The sequence below is a fragment of the Cucurbita pepo genome, chromosome 4 (assembly GCF_057944985.1).
Source record: "Cucurbita pepo subsp. pepo isolate OVF chromosome 4, ASM5794498v1, whole genome shotgun sequence".
Classification (NCBI taxonomy): Eukaryota; Viridiplantae; Streptophyta; class Magnoliopsida; order Cucurbitales; family Cucurbitaceae; genus Cucurbita; species Cucurbita pepo.
The window spans coordinates 4,160,052-4,178,850 of NC_141801.1; the positions used below are offsets into that span (position 1 = coordinate 4,160,052).

At 37.4% G+C, this 18,799-nt stretch overlaps 3 protein-coding genes and 1 non-coding gene across 4 annotated transcripts; 1 reads left to right on the forward strand and 3 right to left on the reverse strand.

The window, feature by feature from the left end:
- Nucleotides 1–2,927: 2,927 nt before the first annotated feature.
- On the reverse strand, nt 2,928–3,296 carry LOC147792797 (protein RALF-like 4). Its single transcript, XM_087123129.1, has one exon. It carries the CDS (start codon nt 3,294–3,296, stop codon nt 2,928–2,930), a length of 369 nt encoding a protein of 122 aa, XP_086979255.1.
- A 1,592-nt stretch (nt 3,297–4,888) lies between these two features.
- Nucleotides 4,889–5,296, reverse strand: LOC111794018 (uncharacterized). Its single transcript, XM_023676120.2, has one exon. It carries the CDS (start codon nt 5,294–5,296, stop codon nt 4,889–4,891), a length of 408 nt encoding a protein of 135 aa, XP_023531888.2.
- A 2,229-nt stretch (nt 5,297–7,525) lies between these two features.
- On the forward strand, nt 7,526–7,665 carry LOC147792798 (small nucleolar RNA Z247). The gene has a single exon (XR_015420939.1). It is a non-coding gene; the product is annotated as a small nucleolar RNA Z247 (small nucleolar RNA).
- Nucleotides 7,666–14,270: 6,605 nt separating this feature from the next.
- Nucleotides 14,271–16,686, reverse strand: LOC111792803 (uncharacterized protein At4g06744-like). The gene is made up of 2 exons (XM_023674390.2): nt 15,954–16,686; nt 14,271–15,052 (listed from the first exon to the last, which is right to left on the reverse strand). Exons 1-2 carry the CDS (start codon nt 16,676–16,678, stop codon nt 14,458–14,460), a joined length of 1,320 nt encoding a protein of 439 aa, XP_023530158.2. The 5' UTR covers nt 16,679–16,686; the 3' UTR covers nt 14,271–14,457.
- Nucleotides 16,687–18,799: the final 2,113 nt, after the last annotated feature.

An 18,799-nucleotide genomic window follows, 5' to 3' on the forward strand; every position in this document is an offset into this window, starting at 1 on the left:
TCGTTCTATCAATCCTAACGCTATCGTTCTATCAATCTACCACAGACCTATCCCTTTCTACCCGTAACCTAACTGTATTCTTCCATCAATATCTCTTATCCATATCACTCTGGTATGTAACCAAACCTTAACGTTTCATGAACATATTTTACTCCTATCGCTATATATTATTTTTGTGCATCCTTCTCGTATCCTATCTCAAACATATCCTTGAACACATCATACCGTAATTATTATCATACAATTCACATATTATAACATATACATAACATATAAGAAGCATATCGATCCACGTATACATAACATATAAGAAGCATATCGATCCACAGACAATTCACACATATCAATATATATGGCACGTGCAGAACCATGGGGCACGTGTCAACATCAAATATAACCATGCTGATAGTAAGGTCACTTACCTGGCTAGCTTAAGTCGTTGTCACGAATATATCCTTAATGAAAGTTCGATTTCGTCCTTTGAAATCCGAGTCAACCTATATGCGCACATGATATTAGTTTCAGGTTTGAATTCTACAACATTATTTCTCTAATTTACATTGGTCCATTATTAAAAGTCTTGAAATGTTATATATCTATAATTATATTTTTATTAAAAATCTTATTTTTGATGGTTACTGTTGTATAAGAAAGTAGATACAGATATTTCAAGTTATTCTGGGCTTTACTACTCTCTGTATTTACCTTTCCCTCCCTCTATATTTAGTTATTCTGGGCTTTACTACTCTCTGGATTTACCTTTCCCTCCATATTTAGTTTGTGGTTATTTCTAGTGGATCCCTGTTTCCAAATCTTTCCTTATCTCAGAGGGTTTTTAGTTCTCTAATATTCTTTTTTTTTTATCTGTTGTCTCTTAATTCTGATATCATGTATTCCAAATTTCTAGTGGATCCCTGTTTCCAAATCTTTCCTTATCTTAGAGGGTTTCAAGTTTTCTTGTCATTCTATTTTTAATCTATTCTTTTGGCTACAGATAAAAATTTAATCTAATATTACTAATAGTGATTTATTTAATCTAATATTACTAATCTGATGTGATTGACTAGAATCATATAAATGATTGACGTTTCTAACTCAAAGCTAGACCATCGTAATAATTCAATGAAGATCTAATTATAATTGGTTGTGATTTCTAAAAAAAAATGAAGATTTAATGATCAGATCTATCTCCATGTAAATCTCCTGTGAATCTCAATTGGGTAAATGTCATTCTCTTTTTCTAAGTAAATCTGACAATTATTGTTTTTTTTTTTTTTTGTTTTTTTTTTCTTTTTTGCAATAACTTTCTAGTGTAAGATGAGTCGAGGAGAGATAATTGTGGGAAGAGATGAGAGGTTAGTGGAAAGAAGTGGGGAAAAGTTTCTTGTTTATTATTTTTTTTTTTAAACTATTTTTTTTTAATTATTTTTATTTATTTTTTTTTTAACTATTTTTTTTAATTTTTTTTATTTTTTTATTTTTTTATTATTTTTTTGGGCTATTACACGATATGACCCCGAAGTGTTTATGACATGATATGATGGTATGACATGTATATGATGAAAATTGTTATGTCTAGAAGCATGAAATGTTATGATATGACATAGTTATGTAATTTGAATGATACGATGTGATTGACATGCAAAACGAAGAACTAGCATGAATACAACCCCGCCGTATACATGAAATATAAGATAAATGATATGATAAACAAAATGTGAAATGATATGAAAATTATGTACGAAAGGCTACTAGGGTTGTATTAAATGATAATAAAAATGAAAAAAATGTTGGGATGTCATGCATTATTTTGTGGTCATGTAGTACAAACGTATGTTACGAGGTAGGAAAACGATCATTATGGTTATCATAATGCTGCAAGGAGAAGGAGAACAATTATTAAGCTCGGTCAAGCAGGAGAACAATCAATATGTTTAACCTAATGTTATCGTGACGACGGTTACTAGTTCTAATGGATGTCTGGCCTATGAAGCTCCAAGAGTATGCTCGCCGCTTGAACAAAACGAAAGATATTGTCGATAAATAGAAGCATGTCTTGTTCATTTACATCTCGAAAATATTCCGCCATAGTTAGGGCCGTTAAACCAACTCTCATACGAGCTCACGGCCGTTCATTCATCTAACAGTAGACTAGAGCCACTTTTGATTCTGAAATATTTTCTTCATTAATTACTCTGGATTCTTTTATTTCCAAGTAAAGATCATTTCCTTCGTGAGTAGGGCAATATTATTGATCAATTCAATTCCAATGAGTACTGTTTTACAGTTTTACCCACTCCTACTTTACCCGTTTCAAAAGCCCCTCCTACTTTAATTCATATTTCAAATTAAATGAAGTATTTTTGTTGTGTGGTGTTTTACACTTGGAAGGTTTTAAATTAAATGAAGTATTTTTGCATTCAAGATATGTTTTACACTTGGAAGGTTTTAAATTAAATGAAGTATTTTTGCATTCAAGATATGTTATTTTCATCCGCATTCAAGACATGTATTTTCGCATCCGCATTCAAGACATGTATGCAGTAACGACCTTGTAGAAAATTCAAGATCGTTACATGTGTGTAATTTATGTTATTTATTTTAAACCATATGTGACATGAATAATTTATTAATTAAGAAAACCATGAAGTCGAGAATCAAGCTTAATCATGGAGAATCAAGCTTAATCATTAAGTCGAGCTCATTTGGTAAGGGTGACAAACCACGATGAGGATTTAAAAAACAAAAAAAAAATCAAAAAAAAAAAATCACCGAAACAAATTTAAAAGACCCATTAGATCAACCCATTAGATCAATCCATTATGATAAAAGCAAGACACCAAAATAAAATGAAAGAAGACCAATCAGATCAATACTGGATGATAAAAGCAAAGACAATCCAGTTCAATGAGGCAACAAAACTTTGTTTAATCGGTGAATCGAGCACATCCAGTGATGGCAGCACAACCACGACGATAAGGATTGATCCTTCTACGCTTCTTGCAATCATAGTAGGAGGTACCACGACGGCCACAAGGGATATTATTCTTACTAAGTGCATAGTAGGTCAAAAACCTCTTACGAGCTTCGCTATTATAAACAAATCCATATTGGAAAAGTTGTCGCCGACTATCTTCAGTCATGGCGTCTGAGGAGTCTCCACCAAAGAAGCTGTATTTAGAAAGATCGTCGACGTTTGTTGAATCATCGGAGGTTTCATGGTAGGCAAAGGAGAGTGAAGGAGCAACGACGGCCAAGACGAAGAGGAGAAAGAGACAGAGCTTGGTTGTTTCCATGTTCGTTTGTGAAAATGGATGAGATGCTTTGGTTTCTATTTTCCCCTCCTTTTATCGATGGAATGAACCGTTATTTATAAACGGTTTAAATAAAGACTTCTATATATAAACAAAATCTAAAGTTATTTATAAATAGTCTAAATAAAGATTTAACCTTTTTTTAGAGAAGAGATTATTCTATAAATTAAATAATTTTATTGGAAGATTTTCATTTAATGATAGAATTTTTTATCGAAAAAATTTATATATTTTCATTTCAATATTGTAATTTATGTCCTCTATTTTAAACAATATTTGTCATAAATAATTTATTAATTAGGAAAATTGATGTATATTTTAAATGTAGCAAAAATTAAATTTGGAGTGGTTTTGTATTTATTCTTTTTAATTCACAAAAAATGACAACTAAAATTTGTATTCATTCTTTTTAGCTCACAACAACATTTATTAATATAATAATATTTTCAATTTTTTAATTTTTAAAACAGCAAAGAAAAGCAATTTACTTGAGGGGCTATCACATTTGTTCGATGACGGATATCTTACTTGCAGACTTCACTTGTTGAAGTCCAACAATCATATGTTGGTCGCAGATTTGTTGGATGCTGACTATCTTACATGCAGACTGGTTGAGGTCGTTCAACAATTGGATGCTGGTCGTAGATTTGTCGGATGCTGGATATCCTACACGCAATTGGATGCTGGTCGCAGATTTGTTGGATGCTGGATATTCTACATGCAGACTTCACTTGTTGAAGTCATTCAACAGTCGGATGCGGTCGCAGATTTGTTGGATGCTGGATATTCTACATGCAGACTTCACTTGTTGAAGTCATTCAACAGTCGGATGCTGGATATCTTACACGCAGACTTCACTTGTTGAAGTTGTTCAACAATCGGATGTTGGATATCGTACGCGCAAACTTCACTTGTTGAAGTCATTCAACAATTGGATGCTGGATATCTTACACGTAGACTTGTTGAAGTCGTTCAAGTCATTGTTTAGTAGACTTGTTGAAGTCGTTCAAGTCATTGTTTAAAACCGTTTGTGGAACCATCCAAGGGATTTCAGTGAATCCCGAAAATAAGATGATTTTGGAAAGAATTTTTATCCAAACATTAATTGGTCGTGTATTAGCGGATGATATATATATGGGCTCGCAATGCATTGGCATAAGAAATCAAGATATTGGTATTGGACTTATCAATTGATTCATAATCTTTCAAACACAACTTATATCTATTTGCACTCCCTTTCACTTTCACATCCTTATACAGTGTTGAATAATATTTTCACACTCAAAATTACTCAAAATTACAACTGAATTTTTTTTATCCAAATTACATTGAAAAATCGAGTGATAACGGCACAACCACGATAATAAGGATTGAGACCATAGGAGGATTTAAAAAATAAAAAAAAATAACCAAAATAAATTTAAAAGGAGACCAATTAGATCAATCCATTATGATAAAAGTAATATAAGATATAAAATTAAAGGAGACCAACCAGATCAATACATGAGGATGATGAAAGATATATGATGATAAAAGTAAAGACAATCCAATTCAACGAGACAACATAACTTCATTTAATCGGTGAATCGAGCACATCCAGTGATGGCAGCACAACCACGACGATAAGGATTGATCCTTCTACGCTTCTTGCAATCATAGTAGGAGGTACCACGACGGCCACAAGGGATATTATTCTTACTAAGTGCATAGTAGCTCAAAACCCTCTTACGAGCTTCACTATTATAAACAAATCCATATTGGAAAAGTTGTCGCCGACTATCTTCAGTCATGGTGTCAGAGGAGTCTCCGCCAAAGAAGCTATATTGAGAATTATCGTCGAGGAGGGATGAACTGTGGGAGGTTTCATGGAAGGCAAAGGAGAATGGAACAACAACGACAAAGAGGAGGAGGAGAAAGATGCAGAGCTTCATTGTTCCCATATTTGAATGAGTGAGAGGAAGCTCTTGCTTCATTGTTCCCATATTTGAATGCGTGAGAGGAAGCTCTTGCTTTCCTTTCTATTTTTCCTCTTCTATTTATTCACCATTAACTCTCTAAATATACACCAAAACTAACTAATCACCATTATAATAGTTGACAACGTCATTCCCAATTAATTTTTTTTTTTTTTTTTTTTTTTTTTTAACTTCAAATGAAAATTAGATTAATTTATTTTATTGCATAAATTTAAGAGGATTAGTTCATAAATTAAATATTAAAATTATTTAAAATTTAAGTAGATTCACATTAACCTATTCAGAGTTGCTACTAACGTCCTATTCTCTTCTATCTCCTTCTTACGTAATTATTCTTTATTTTTTTCCATCTTCGTGTACCTACTTATTCCCATTCCCTTCCATCTCCCTCGGTACGTACTTATTTCCCATTTCCATTCCCTTCCATCTCCCTCGGTACATACTTATTCCCCATTCTCATTCCTTTCCATTTCCCTCGGTACGTACTTATTCCCCATTCCCATTCCCTTTTATCTCCGTCTATACGTACTTATTCCCCATTTCCTTCCATATCCCTCTACATACTTCTTCCCCATTCTCTTCCATCTCCCTCTGTACGTACTTATTCCCCATTCCCTTCCCTCTCCTTTTGTACGTATTTATTCTTCATTCCCTTTGATAAATCAATAAGGACGTTGGCCTCAAAGGGGTAGATTCGGTGGGAGTCCCACATCAATGGGAGAAAGGAACGAGTGTCAGCGAGGACATTGAGTCCAGAAGGGGGGTGGATTGTGATGTCCCACATTGGTTGGGGAGGAGAACAAAACACCCTTTATAAGGGTGTAGAAACCTTCTTCTAACAGACGTGTTTTAAAGCCTTAAGGGGAAATCCGAAAGGGAAAGCCCAAAGAAGACAATCCTAAGTCTAGCAACTCACAAAAAGAGAATTAACCAACAAACTTGTGCACAGCACAGAGTAGGCATAAAACATAGCCATTTCTAAAATGTTATCCAGACTCTCAGCGACCGTGTCGAGTTCACAATTAGGAGTTATTCGACGAACCCTTAATCTTCTCTGTATCATAACATTATACATGGTAAGAACATTTTTTTCGTACCTAAATATGGATATCTAGGCATGCTTTCCCTTTCATCCAATTTAGAGTTTGTTTTATTAATTTTGTAAAAATGGAGCACCTTAATGGTCCATCATGCATTGAATCAGTCAAATGGGCTTGGTTTAATCCTAAACTTTAATAAAATGCCTCTAATGCCATAGGAATAAGAGGGCAGGTCGGTGCAAAGTGAAAGAGATTAGATCTAGGCTGAGGAACAACAGAGACGAGGATGGAACAACGTCAGAGACGTTCGAGAGGAGAGAAAAAATATCATCAGATTTAATATGATTCGGGCAAGGAAGACGAGATTCATGGATCCGTATCTAGGTCGAATAATCGTTTGCACCGATCCATCAGCCAACCCCATGTTAAACCTAAAATAGATCATAACTGTATATACTAAAATAGTCTAAGATTTACTAGTTTATGATTTGAAGGGTTTGTTACCAAATCTATGATTTTATGGTTTGTTACCAAATCATAGATTTGGAATGTAATCTTCATTATACGCATCTATAAATACATGAGGTCGTGACCCATATAGGTCATCGTGCCATTCAATCTAACATGGTATCAGAGCCAAGGTTTATTTTTTAAACTCCTCGCCATGTCTTCTTCCTCCTCTCCATCCACCATCTCCAACACCGTCTCAACTACCATGGCGACTTTTGGCCTTAAACAATATCCAATCCCTCTACACCATGTTGTCACAATTCGTCTAACCAAAAACAACTTCATCATATGGCGTGCCCAGCTCCTCCCCTACCTACGGAGTACGAAGCTTATGGGCTACCTCGATGGCACCAATGTTGCACCTGCCAAGCTGATCCCTTCCTCAACTGCTGCTGGTGCTGAGCTGGTCTCTAATCCGGCCTATAATCAGTGGTATGATCAGGATCAACAAGTCCTTAGCGGCCTTCTCTCCTCCATGTCTGAGGAGATTCTTCATGATGTGGTTGCCGCTACTACGTCCAAGGAGGCGTGGGATACCCTGCAGCGGATGTTTTCATCGTCAACTCGTGCTCGCACTACTCAGATTCGTGTTGAGCTTGCCACGTCCAAGAAACGAGATCAATCTGCTGCAAATTATTTTTGCAAGATCAAAGGGCTAGCCACCGAGCTGGCCGCCGCCGGCTCTGCCTTGCAGGATGATGATGTGATCGCGTATCTTCTCGCTGGTCTTGGCCCTGACTATGATCCCTTCGTCACCTCAATGACTACCAAGAGTGAAGCCCTCACCCTTGATGATGTGTTTGCACATCTAATGACGTATGAAGCTCGCCAACTACAACACCAGGCTGAACTTCAGTTAAATCTTGGATCTTCTGCCAATTATGCTAGTCGTGGTGGTCAGCAGAAGAATCGTGGGCGTAGGGATCGCGGTCGTGGTCGTTCTCAAGGTTATGCACCCTCTCGTCCTGCTGGTGATCGTCGTGGCCCTTCTGCTCGTCCTTCCTGCCAGATCTGCGGCAAAGTGGGGCATACTGCTATCCGCTGCTGGCATAGGATGGATGAGTCCTATCAAGATGAACCTTCTTCTGCTCCTCCTACGGCACTGGCGGCTACTTCCTCTTACAAGATTGACCCAAATTGGTACAGCGACACAGGCGCTACGGACCATATCACCAGTGACCTGGATCGTCTCGCTGTGCGTGAACGTTATCATGGAGGTGAACAAGTTCAAGTCGGCAATGGAGCAGGTTTGCGTGTTTTGCATACTGGTCATTCTCTAATTAATACTGCTACTCGTCCTCTTGCGTTGCGTAATATTTTGCATGTGCCTGAAATTTCCAAACATCTTCTTTCTGTTCATAAATTTTCTCGTGATAATGACGTATTTTTTGAATTCCATCCTTGGCATTTTTCTATAAAGGATCGACAGTCGAGGAAAAGTCTCCTAAATGGGAGGTGTGAATCTGGTCTTTATCCTATTAAGCCATCCGATGTCGATAATCTCAAGCACGCCTTGGTGAGCAGATCTACTACTCACGCCCAATGGCATGCTCGTCTTGGACATCCTTCATCTCAAGTAATAAAATCCATTTTGCGTCTAAATAATATTTCGTGTGCTAGTGAGTCATCTTTGTCAGTTTGTAATGCGTGTCAGTTAGCAAAGAGTCATCGATTACCATATACTAGTTTTTCCCATAGGTCTTCGTCACCTTTGGAACTTATTTTTTCGGATGTTTGGGGCCCTGCACCTCCATCTGTTGGGGGTTTTAAATATTATATTAGTTTCATTGATGATTTCAGTAAATTTTCGTGGATCTATTTGATGCATGATCGTACAGAAGCTCCTCGTATATTTTTGCAATTCCAAGCTCATGTTGAGCGCCTCCTAGATACTAAAATCAAGTGGGTTCAATCTGATTGGGGTGGGGAATATCAGAAAATTCATAACACATTTTTTCGTTCCCTTGGAATTGGTCATCGTGTTTCGTGCCCTCACACACATCAACAAAATGGGTCTGCTGAACGCAAGCATCGTCATATTGTTGAAACTGGCCTAGCCCTTTTAGCTCATGCTCATGTACCTATTAAATTTTGGGACGACGCGTTTCTTACAGCCACATATCTCATCAATCGTCTTCCTACTCGTGTCATCGATAAAAAATGCCCCTTAGAGCTTCTTTTTCATACCCCACCAAATTACTCCTTATTAAAAATTTTTGGGTGTGCCTGTTGGCCTCATCTTCGTCCTTATAACAAACAAAAGCTCTCTTTTCGATCAAAGGAATGTGTCTTTCTAGGCTACAGTTCTTCACATAAAGGGTATAAGTGTCTTGACACCGATTCTGGTCGTGTCTATATGTCTAGAGATGTCATATTTGATGAAAATGTTTTTCCATTCAAGAGAGCCTCACCTAATTCTTCCCCAATCATGCAGTCGACGCATAATGCCCCTGATTTGTGCACCTTGCATTTGGGTAATAGCAGTACTAATTTGGAGAATGATCACATGCATATGTCTGGGCCTACTAACTCTTTGGATGCAGAAAATTTGGTGTCTACATCAGCTTCGGAATTGCCGCAACAATCCTCCGCGTCGCTGCCATTCGAATCGGCGTTGGTTGTTCCGCCAATGATTGAGGCATCGGCTTCTCCGCCAGCAGATGATATTGCGCAATGCCCGGTCGAATCCTCGGCCGTTGGTCAACCAACTGCTGTAGCATCGGTTGCTCCCCTCGCAACGGCTGATACGGCCGTCCCCTCAAATGTGGATCCTGCACCTACTACTCATCCGTATGGTACTCGATTGAAGCACAATATCAAAAAACCCAAGGTGCGTACAGATGGAACAGTAACATATCTTGTAGCTCGGTCTTCTGCCTCTGAACCTACTTCACATATTACTGCTATGGAGCATCCCCTCTGGCGTCAGGCAATGAATGATGAATTTCAGGCACTTCAAAAAAATAAGACATGGCACTTAGTTCCTCCTCGTGCTGGTCTTAACGTTATTGATTGCAAATGGGTTTTCAAACTCAAACAAAAGCCAGATGGCTCTATTGATCGCTACAAAGCACGCCTGGTTGCTAAAGGTTTTAAACAGCAGTATGGCGTCGATTATGATGATACCTTTAGTCCAGTTGTTAAGCCCACTACCATTCGGCTCTTATTATCTCTTGCTATTTCTCGTGGTTGGGCTATTCGGCAGATTGATATTCAAAATGCTTTTCTTCATGGCCTTCTTAATGAAGATGTTTATATGAAGCAGCCCCCTGGATTTGTGGATTCTCAACACCCTGGTTATCTCTGCAAGCTGGATAAGTCGCTTTATGGCCTTAAACAAGCTCCGCGTGCCTGGTTTTCTCGCCTTAGCTCCAAACTATTACAGCTGGATTTTACACCTTCAAAGGCTGATGTCTCTCTTTTTATTTTTAACAAAACGGGCATTCAGATGTATATTCTCATCTACGTTGATGATATTATTATCATCAGCTCATCTTCTACGGCTACTGAGAAACTTCTTACACAGCTTCAGGATGATTTTGCCGTCAAGGATCTTGGTATTTTGAGTTATTTTCTTGGGATTGAGGTCCGCCATACTTCTAGTGGACTTATTCTGACACAACATAAATACATTCGAGATTTATTAGCCAGAACCAATATGCTCACCTCCAAAGGTGTGCCCACACCTATGCTTCCCAGTGAGAAGTTGTTATTGAATGGTGGTGAAAAGCTCTCACCTGAGGATACTACTCGCTATCGAAGTGTCGTTGGTGCTCTCCAATATTTGTCTCTGACACGTCCTGATATATCCTTCTGTGTCAACAGAGTGTGTCAGTTCATGTCCTCTCCGACTTCTATACATTGGGCGGCAGTCAAACGAATTCTCCGTTATCTACATGACACTATTGATATGGGTTTGTGTCTTACAAAGTCCAGCACTGATTTGTTGAGTGCCTTTTCAGATGCTGATTGGGCTGGGAATCCTGATGATCGTCGAAGCACTGGAGGCTATGTGATCTTCTTTGGTGGCAATCTTATCTCTTGGAGTTCGAGGAAACAATCGACAGTTTCTCGTTCTAGTACGGAAGCCGAATATAAGGCGGTTGCTGATGCCACTGCCGAATTAATTTGGATCCAAGTTCTCTTGCGTGAGCTCGGGATCTCGCAAGCGCGAGCGCCTAGCCTATGGTGTGACAACATTGGTGCCACCTACCTATCCGCCAATCCAATCTTTCATCGACGGACGAAGCATGTTGAGGTTGATTATCACTTCGTTCGTGAACGAGTATCGACTCGTCAGCTTGATGTTCGACTCATATCTTCCAAGGATCAGCTCGCCGATATCATGACAAAGCCACTGCCAGCTCCTTCTTTTAGCTATTTTAGGCGCAATCTGAACTTAGTAGTACATCGTCCAGATTGAGGGGGGGTGTTAAACCTAAAATAGATCATAACTGTATATACTAAAATAGTCTAAGATTTACTAGTTTATGATTTGAAGGGTTTGTTACCAAATCTATGATTTTATGGTTTGTTACCAAATCATAGATTTGGAATGTAATCTTCATTATACGCATCTATAAATACATGAGGTCGTGACCCATATAGGTCATCGTGCCATTCAATCTAACACCCCAAAGACTAACAAGCCACTAAGCCTCGGCTCACATCCAAAGTCCAGTAACACCGTAGCCACGACCCAACAGCTAAGACACGGCCCAAGCCCCAACCCTCACATGCAACCCAGTAGCACGTGTCGTGCATGCAAACGCCGACTCCTTCAACCCGATCGGCTCGGCCCGGCTCGCGCGGCTTTAATGGCTGCAAAGCAGCTACTCGGCTCGGGTTGCACAATTTCACACCATTCCTTACATTGTTTTACCTTTATGTAGCTGAATTTGACCTTAGTTAAGGTAATTGAGGTCAATATAACGTCCTATTTCCCAACTTCAAGTTGAATTAAGTTAGAAATGTGAATTGTTAACGACACGAGATGAACGTTCTATAATAGGAAACAACTCTCAGTGATACTTAGAGCAACTTTGAGGGACATAATTCAAACATACTCGAGTTTAGGAGAAAGTTGACTAAAACCAACCAAGTAAGTGGCCTTACTATCGGTTCGGTCGAAAGACTTGCCTCGTGTATGACGACACGTGTCTAGTGACCCTTGCAGGTGTCATTTATGCTTTATATTATATGATAATGTGACTATGTTGTATGGTGATAAGACTATGTTATATGATGATGTGACTATGTTATATGATGTTATACGATGACGTAATATGATGATGACATGATGTTGATGATGTATGATAACATGATGATGAGATGACTTAATATGATGTTATTTCATATTAAGTGTGTGAATTAAATGTCATGATATATTATGACGACGAATTTTCTAAGGCACATACCTAAATGATGTTAATGACGAGGAACGTATAGGACCAACACATGCACACTACCTAGAGTGATGTGTGAATGATGAATAATGTTGTGTCATAAAGATGATTTAAAGATGAAAACTACAGGGACTTTATGCATTTTGTGTGTTCATATACATCGAGTTACTTCTCCATTTATGATGATGAGTACGGACACGTGTACTACGATGATGATAATGATCATCATCATCATCATGCCTCACATGACACTCAGGAGTTTACTAACCTCTGGACATTTGGCTATAGATAGCTAGCCCGACTATGATGGGTCTAGGGGGTGCGAACCGTTTGGGGATTCACGCTCGCATGTGTAGGTCGTGTGTAGGAAAATACTACGCATCTAATTTTGTCAGCACTAGAGGCCACCCCTATGATGGTTTTAACGATAGTCCCTAATCATGAGTTGCATGTGTTTGCATTCTCTAACCTCAATAGTGGGGTCACTCACTCAATATTCCTTAAAATACTCCAGTCATGTGCTACTTCTATTTCAGGTAAAGGCAAGACACCCATGTACGGCTGGCGACGAAATCGCAATTAAAGACCATGGCACGTGCATAAGACAGTGGTATTTCATTTCTTAGACTTTAAGTTAGTATAAGGCATTTTTACTTTAAATATTGTACTTGTTTTATTTAATATTGCATTATATTATTTTAAAAATGTTTTTGAACATGTAAGTCAATGACAATGTTTATGATGAACTTTTAAATGTTTATTTCTGAATAAGAGAGTATATTACTATGACAGTAACGACTTTAGATTAATAGAAATCTAGAGTTGTTACAATGACATTCTCATCATAACATAACAATCGCCAGGTACGACACGTACAAGGGCCATGGAACATGCTTCGTTCATACTTCAAACAATCCATCCAACCCAAATAGTAGTAAAAACACTTACTTAGGTAGCTTAAGTCGAAATCACTAACCAATCCTTGGAGCTTGGGCATGGGTTACGCGTGTTTGAAGTACTAGGTAACATGGCATGGTTTTGTAGTCATTTAGCAATAATATCGAACCATACAAAGCTGTTGATATTAATTTCAACCAATCTAACAAGCTACGTTTGGTTACATCTTCCACATTCATTATATCATGGTGCCTACTGTTACATTTGTTTGTTAAACATTGCTTACATTTATGTTCAGCTACCTACTACCAGCCTTGAAATTAGCACAAACCCTAATGAATGATCAATACTAAACTTTTAAGTTCATATATATTTGGGATAATTGAAATTATATTCCTCCAAAATACTTAATGTTCATAAGAATGTGGTTGGCTAGTTAAGATAATGAATATGCTCACTATTCACGTACAAGTGGAAGACTTATAAACTTAAATGTCACGGTTATGTTTGTCTACAAAGTGTCGTTTTTTGCCGTTCATGTTAGTCCAAAGCGTGTTGTCTGTTCCAATCTCATTTTACTTGTTTTCAGGCTAGCTAGGTTCTTTTATGTCGTTCGAGGGTGTGATTGTTTGCCAAAATTATGTTTACACTAGCTAAGGCTAAAATGTCTCAAAATGTACTACAGGAGTATGTGACTAGTTTTCAATTCTTCCTACTCGAGTTATACGCTATTCCAGTCGTTGTTGTTGCTTATTTGCTTGTTAGTCATTAATATTGCTTTCTTGAAATCGATTTCTAAACGTTTTTTCTGAAACTTTTCTTAGGTCATGCAGTATATTTAGGTTTAAGCAAACTACTTATTCAGTATATTTATACACCCACTCGTGCTACTCTCTTTCAGTTGACAACATGGCCTGAGAAACCTACATTGACCACTCTTAGCTGTGTGAATAAGGTCTTAGGATGTATGGCCATTCTGGGCGGGTCGCAATAAGTCCCTGGTCGAAGGTTTGGACCAATCGCAATTCATCACCATCTTGCCCGCTTCCAATAGATGATGGGCTATTTATACACCCACTCGTGCTACTCTCTTTCTGATTTTTTTCCGATTTCTATCGAATCTAATTCGTTTTCATTTTCTTAAGTAAAAGTCATTCCTCTCCGTAAAGACGTCTGATTGTTACACAAATGCCAATATAAGAGTCGAGAATTCAAACATCTAACCCTACACGACACATAATAATGGGTAATAAGACCAATTATTGGGTACCATACACACTAATAGAGTACACATAAAATAAAAATAAATGCAGATTTAATGGGGAACAAGAGCCGCATACGTTCTCATCTCCGTCGTCTTTCTCGCCGGCCGACGGAGTACGGCTGCCGGATCTTCATTCAAGTACCAATTCCCCATACAAGGGATGTACTTCATCGACTTCTCATCGTGACAGCTCTGAACATTGGTGAAGAAATGGGTGCATTCCTCCTCCGATCTCTGCTCCGGCAGACCCATAATGCAGTTTCCAGAAACGTCTAGAGCCTTCTTCCAGATCAAGCTCCGGCAGACGGGGCCGAGTTGGGTGAAGAAGTTGTTGCGGAGGGTGAGGCTTTGGAGCTTTGGTAATTTGCAGATGACCTCTGGAACGGCGCCGTACAGGTGGTTGTCGGCGAAGTTGAGAAGCTCCATTTTGGCTAAGCAGCCGAAGGAGTAAGGGATTGGGCCGGTGATGGAGTTCTTGCTTGCGTCGAATAGCATGGTGTTTCGTAAATGTCCGATCTCCATTGGTATGCAGCCGGTGAGCTTGTTGTTCGAGAATAGGACTTCGATTAGGGTGTTGCTTGTTTTTCCGATCCCGAGGCTTTTTGGGATTGTGCCGGTGAACTCGTTGTTCGTGAAGGTTAGGTACCTTTTGGAAAAAAAAGATCACGACTTTAATTCATATTTCATGTTTTATTAGGAATCACGACTCTCTATAATGGTATATTAGGAATTTTGTGTGAGATTACAAATCACGACTCTTCATGCTTTATTAAGAATCACGACTTTAGTTCATATTTTCATGCTTTATAGAGCCTCTCCAGAGGCCTATAGAGCTCTCGAACACTATAGAGCCTCTCCTGAGGCCTATGGAGCCGTCGAACAGTCTCCCCTTAATCGAGGCTTTTTGGGATTGTGCCCGTGACCTCGTTGTTTGTGAAGATGAGGTACCTTTTGGAAAAAAAGATCACGACTTTAGTTCATATTTTCATGTTTTATTAAGAATCACGACTCTCCATAATAGTATATTAGAAATCTTGTGTGACATTACAAATCACGACTCTTCATGCTTTATTAGGAATCACGACTTTAGTTCATATTTTCATGTTTTATAGAGCCTCTCTTGAGGCCTATGGAGCTCTCGAACACTATAGAGCCTCTCCTGAGGCCTATGGAGCCCTCGAACAGTCTCCCCTTAATTGAGGCTCGACTCATTCTCTGGAGTTCTCGAATAAAGTACACCCTTTATTCGATACTTTAGTCACTTTTGACTACACCTTCGAGGCTCACAACTTCTTTGTTCGACATTTGAGAATTTTATTGACATAGCTAAGTTAAGGGCATGACTCTGATACCATATTACAAATCACGACTCTCCACAATGGTATGATATTGTTCACTTTGAGCATAAACTCTCATGACTTTTCTTTGAGCTTTTTCAAAACGTCTCACGACGTAGGACTCCCTTCCAACCATTCTCAACCATTTAGTTATAAAAATCAATTACAAACAAAAATTGTATGGACAAAAAAAAAATGGAGGCGAAATACTTAGCAGGGGTGTTGCCGAGGTTAGCCGGAATGTCGCCATTAAACTTGTTATTGTTGAGAAAGATAGCGGTGATAATATCCATATCAAATAGCTTCGCGGGCACGGGACCGTAAAATTCGTTGAACCGGATGTCGAAGAACGTGAGATTGGTAGCGCCGAGGACTTGGTCGGGAAACCCGCCGACGAATTTATTGTTGCTGAGATCGAGCTCGTAGAAGAATCTAAGGTTGTAGCTGAGATCAGGGACTCTACCAGTGAAGTTATTAGAATTAGCATGGAAGAAAGTGATGTCGGGCAATTGATCAATGAAGCCATTGAGAGTGAGATTAGAACCACCAAAGCCGAAGTTATTGAAGCTCACTCCGGCCACCGCGTCGGTATTGAAATCGGGAACTTTATCACAGATGAATCCTTTGTAGCTGCAAACGTCTCTCCCTTCCCATGTCTTCGTGATCTTATTTGGGTCATCCTCGATTCTGGGTCTCAAGTTTTTAATAGCATTGTATGCAATTTTGATCCTTGGGCTTCTAAATGGCGGCGGTGGTGGTGGCGGTGATGGGGTGGGGCAGACAAGTGGAGGGGGTGGTGGAGGGGTATGAGAATAGTAGGAAAAGAAAGTGTGGGTGTGTTTGAGTTGGGGGTCGGCTCGGAGCGTCGCCGGCGTGGAGAAGAGAGAGAAGAAAATGAGAGGAGAGAGAAAGAGAAGAGGAGAGGGAGTGGCCATGTTATTCCTTACTTCCGATCACCACAACAAGATGACATTCAAATTATATAGAAAAAGAAACAAACAATATGTTGAAAAATCAAATTTATTAATAATAAATTTAAGATTAAATTAATAAAATTATTGTATTTTCCCTATTTATCTTTAAAAAAAATACTATTAAATTTTTTAAAATTTTAGTAATATCTATATATATATATATATATATATATACTTTTACTTTTAAATGTTTCAAAAATATCCTTTATTAATAATTTTTTTAAAAAATTTAAAAATATAAAAATACTTATAAATTTTTGAAAGTAAATTAATATTAAGAATGCTTGATTAATCAATCCCATCTAAATGGTGTGAAAGTTATTATAATCAAATAAATTACAAGAATATGGAAATAGTAATAAATGGAAAGATATCTATGGTAATAAGACAAATATTAGATATTTGCCTTATAATAAAATATCAAATATAATATATATGGTAAACTATAATTTATTACTAAATATCCTTAACAAATATCTTAAAATTTTTAAATAAATTTGGACGTTATTACTGTTCCTTAATGAGGGTATTTTTGAAATTCTTAAAAACTCATTGTTAGGACAGTATTGTAGGTAAACCGATATGTTAGGACAGTATCATAGGTAAATAGATTGAAAGGATAGGTCTTGTCATTGCATTCGCATGTTCTTGCATTTATTCTCCAATAGTGGGGTCACTCACGGAGTATTTCTTTAAATACTCAAGTCATGTGCTACTACATTTTTCAAGTTAAGGCAAGGTATTCCGCTGGCAATGGCATTGCAACTCAATACCATGGCACATGTATATAATAGTGGTATTTATTTTTTTAGACTTAGCTAGAATATGATGTTTTTAACTTAAACGCTTATTTATTTTATTTATTGTTTTGTTGTGTCGTTTTAAAAATGTTTTCGAAACACATAAGCTCATATATGTGTTTTAAGATAAAGGTTATATTTTATGGAATTTGAATGAAGTCTTCCGCATTCAATGTTTATGATACGTATATAGTAGCGACCTTAAATTAGGTAGAAAATTTCGGGTCGTTACAAATAGGTCCATGATAATCTATTTTTTTCATAAAGGTATGAATAGGGTTTTAAATAACAAGATATTTATTATATTCTTTTAGCTGTTATCTGTACGTATTTAAGTTCTATGACTTGTTAGATCAACTTGATGAACTGTTTTAAATATGACCTAAACGGGTTGCTCTCTTTAAAATATTGATGTGTATCTAATCTAATGAATGAAATGAATTGGATCGAGCTGGATTGAACAAACTTTAACTTTTGGTTGAACTTGTAGTATGTATGAATTGGAGTTGATCTTTAGGCTTCAAGCTCGTTCGTGAGACTGGAATATTAATGACTATAATTTTATCGAAAACTATAATAGAACCTAGGAGCATATTATTATAAATTTAATTATTTGTTTAATTCAACACTATTTGAAATACGAAAATTTAAACTTTTGACCTCTTCGTCAATAACAAATACAATAATGTACCTCAACTATATACTCATTTCTGTAAGTTTTTTTTTTTTTTTTTTTTTCATTATCTCAATTTAAGAAAGTTAAAAAAATTAATGTTAATGTTTAAGAGTGTTCATACGACCTCAGAACTTGATCCACCCGAATTTATCCAATCCAAACCATAAAATTGAGGTTGAGTTAGATTTTTTTTCAATTTTGGTTGGGTTAAATTTTTGGAAAATAAAAAATTTAGTCAATTTATGGTTGATATTTTTTTGTCGGGTCAACCCGACCAACCCAAAAATAGTCCCATTCTGCCCTACTTTTAAGATAATTATAAAGATTAAGAATATTTTATGTTTGTAACCAATATTAATAATGTGTTGTAAATTGTGTCATAATATTTGCTAAAATCACCGCACTTTCGTGTGAAAAGTTCTCTGTTTATAATCAAATAAATTACAAAGATATAGAAATAGTAATATATGAAAGAGCAATAAATGAACTATGTGTAATGAAAATATTTACCTACCGTTCAAATCCGACAACCCAACCAAACTCAATTGAGGTCTGGGTTGAGTTGGATTGTGACCTCTATCGAGATTACGTCAAAAAAAAAAATGG

Coding starts and splice junctions, on each gene's coding strand:
- LOC111794018 (XM_023676120.2), bottom strand. CDS start 5,296: ATGGGAACAATGAAGCAAGAGCTTCCTCTCACTCATTCAAATATGGGA.
- LOC147792797 (XM_087123129.1), bottom strand. CDS start 3,296: ATGGAAACAACCAAGCTCTGTCTCTTTCTCCTCTTCGTCTTGGCCGTC.
- LOC111792803 (XM_023674390.2), bottom strand. CDS start 16,678: ATGGCCACTCCCTCTCCTCTTCTCTTTCTCTCTCCTCTCATTTTCTTC. Junction 15,053..15,953: donor CTCGGCAACACCCCTGCTAA/GTATTTCGCCTC, acceptor TTTTTCCAAAAG/GTACCTAACCTTCACGAACA.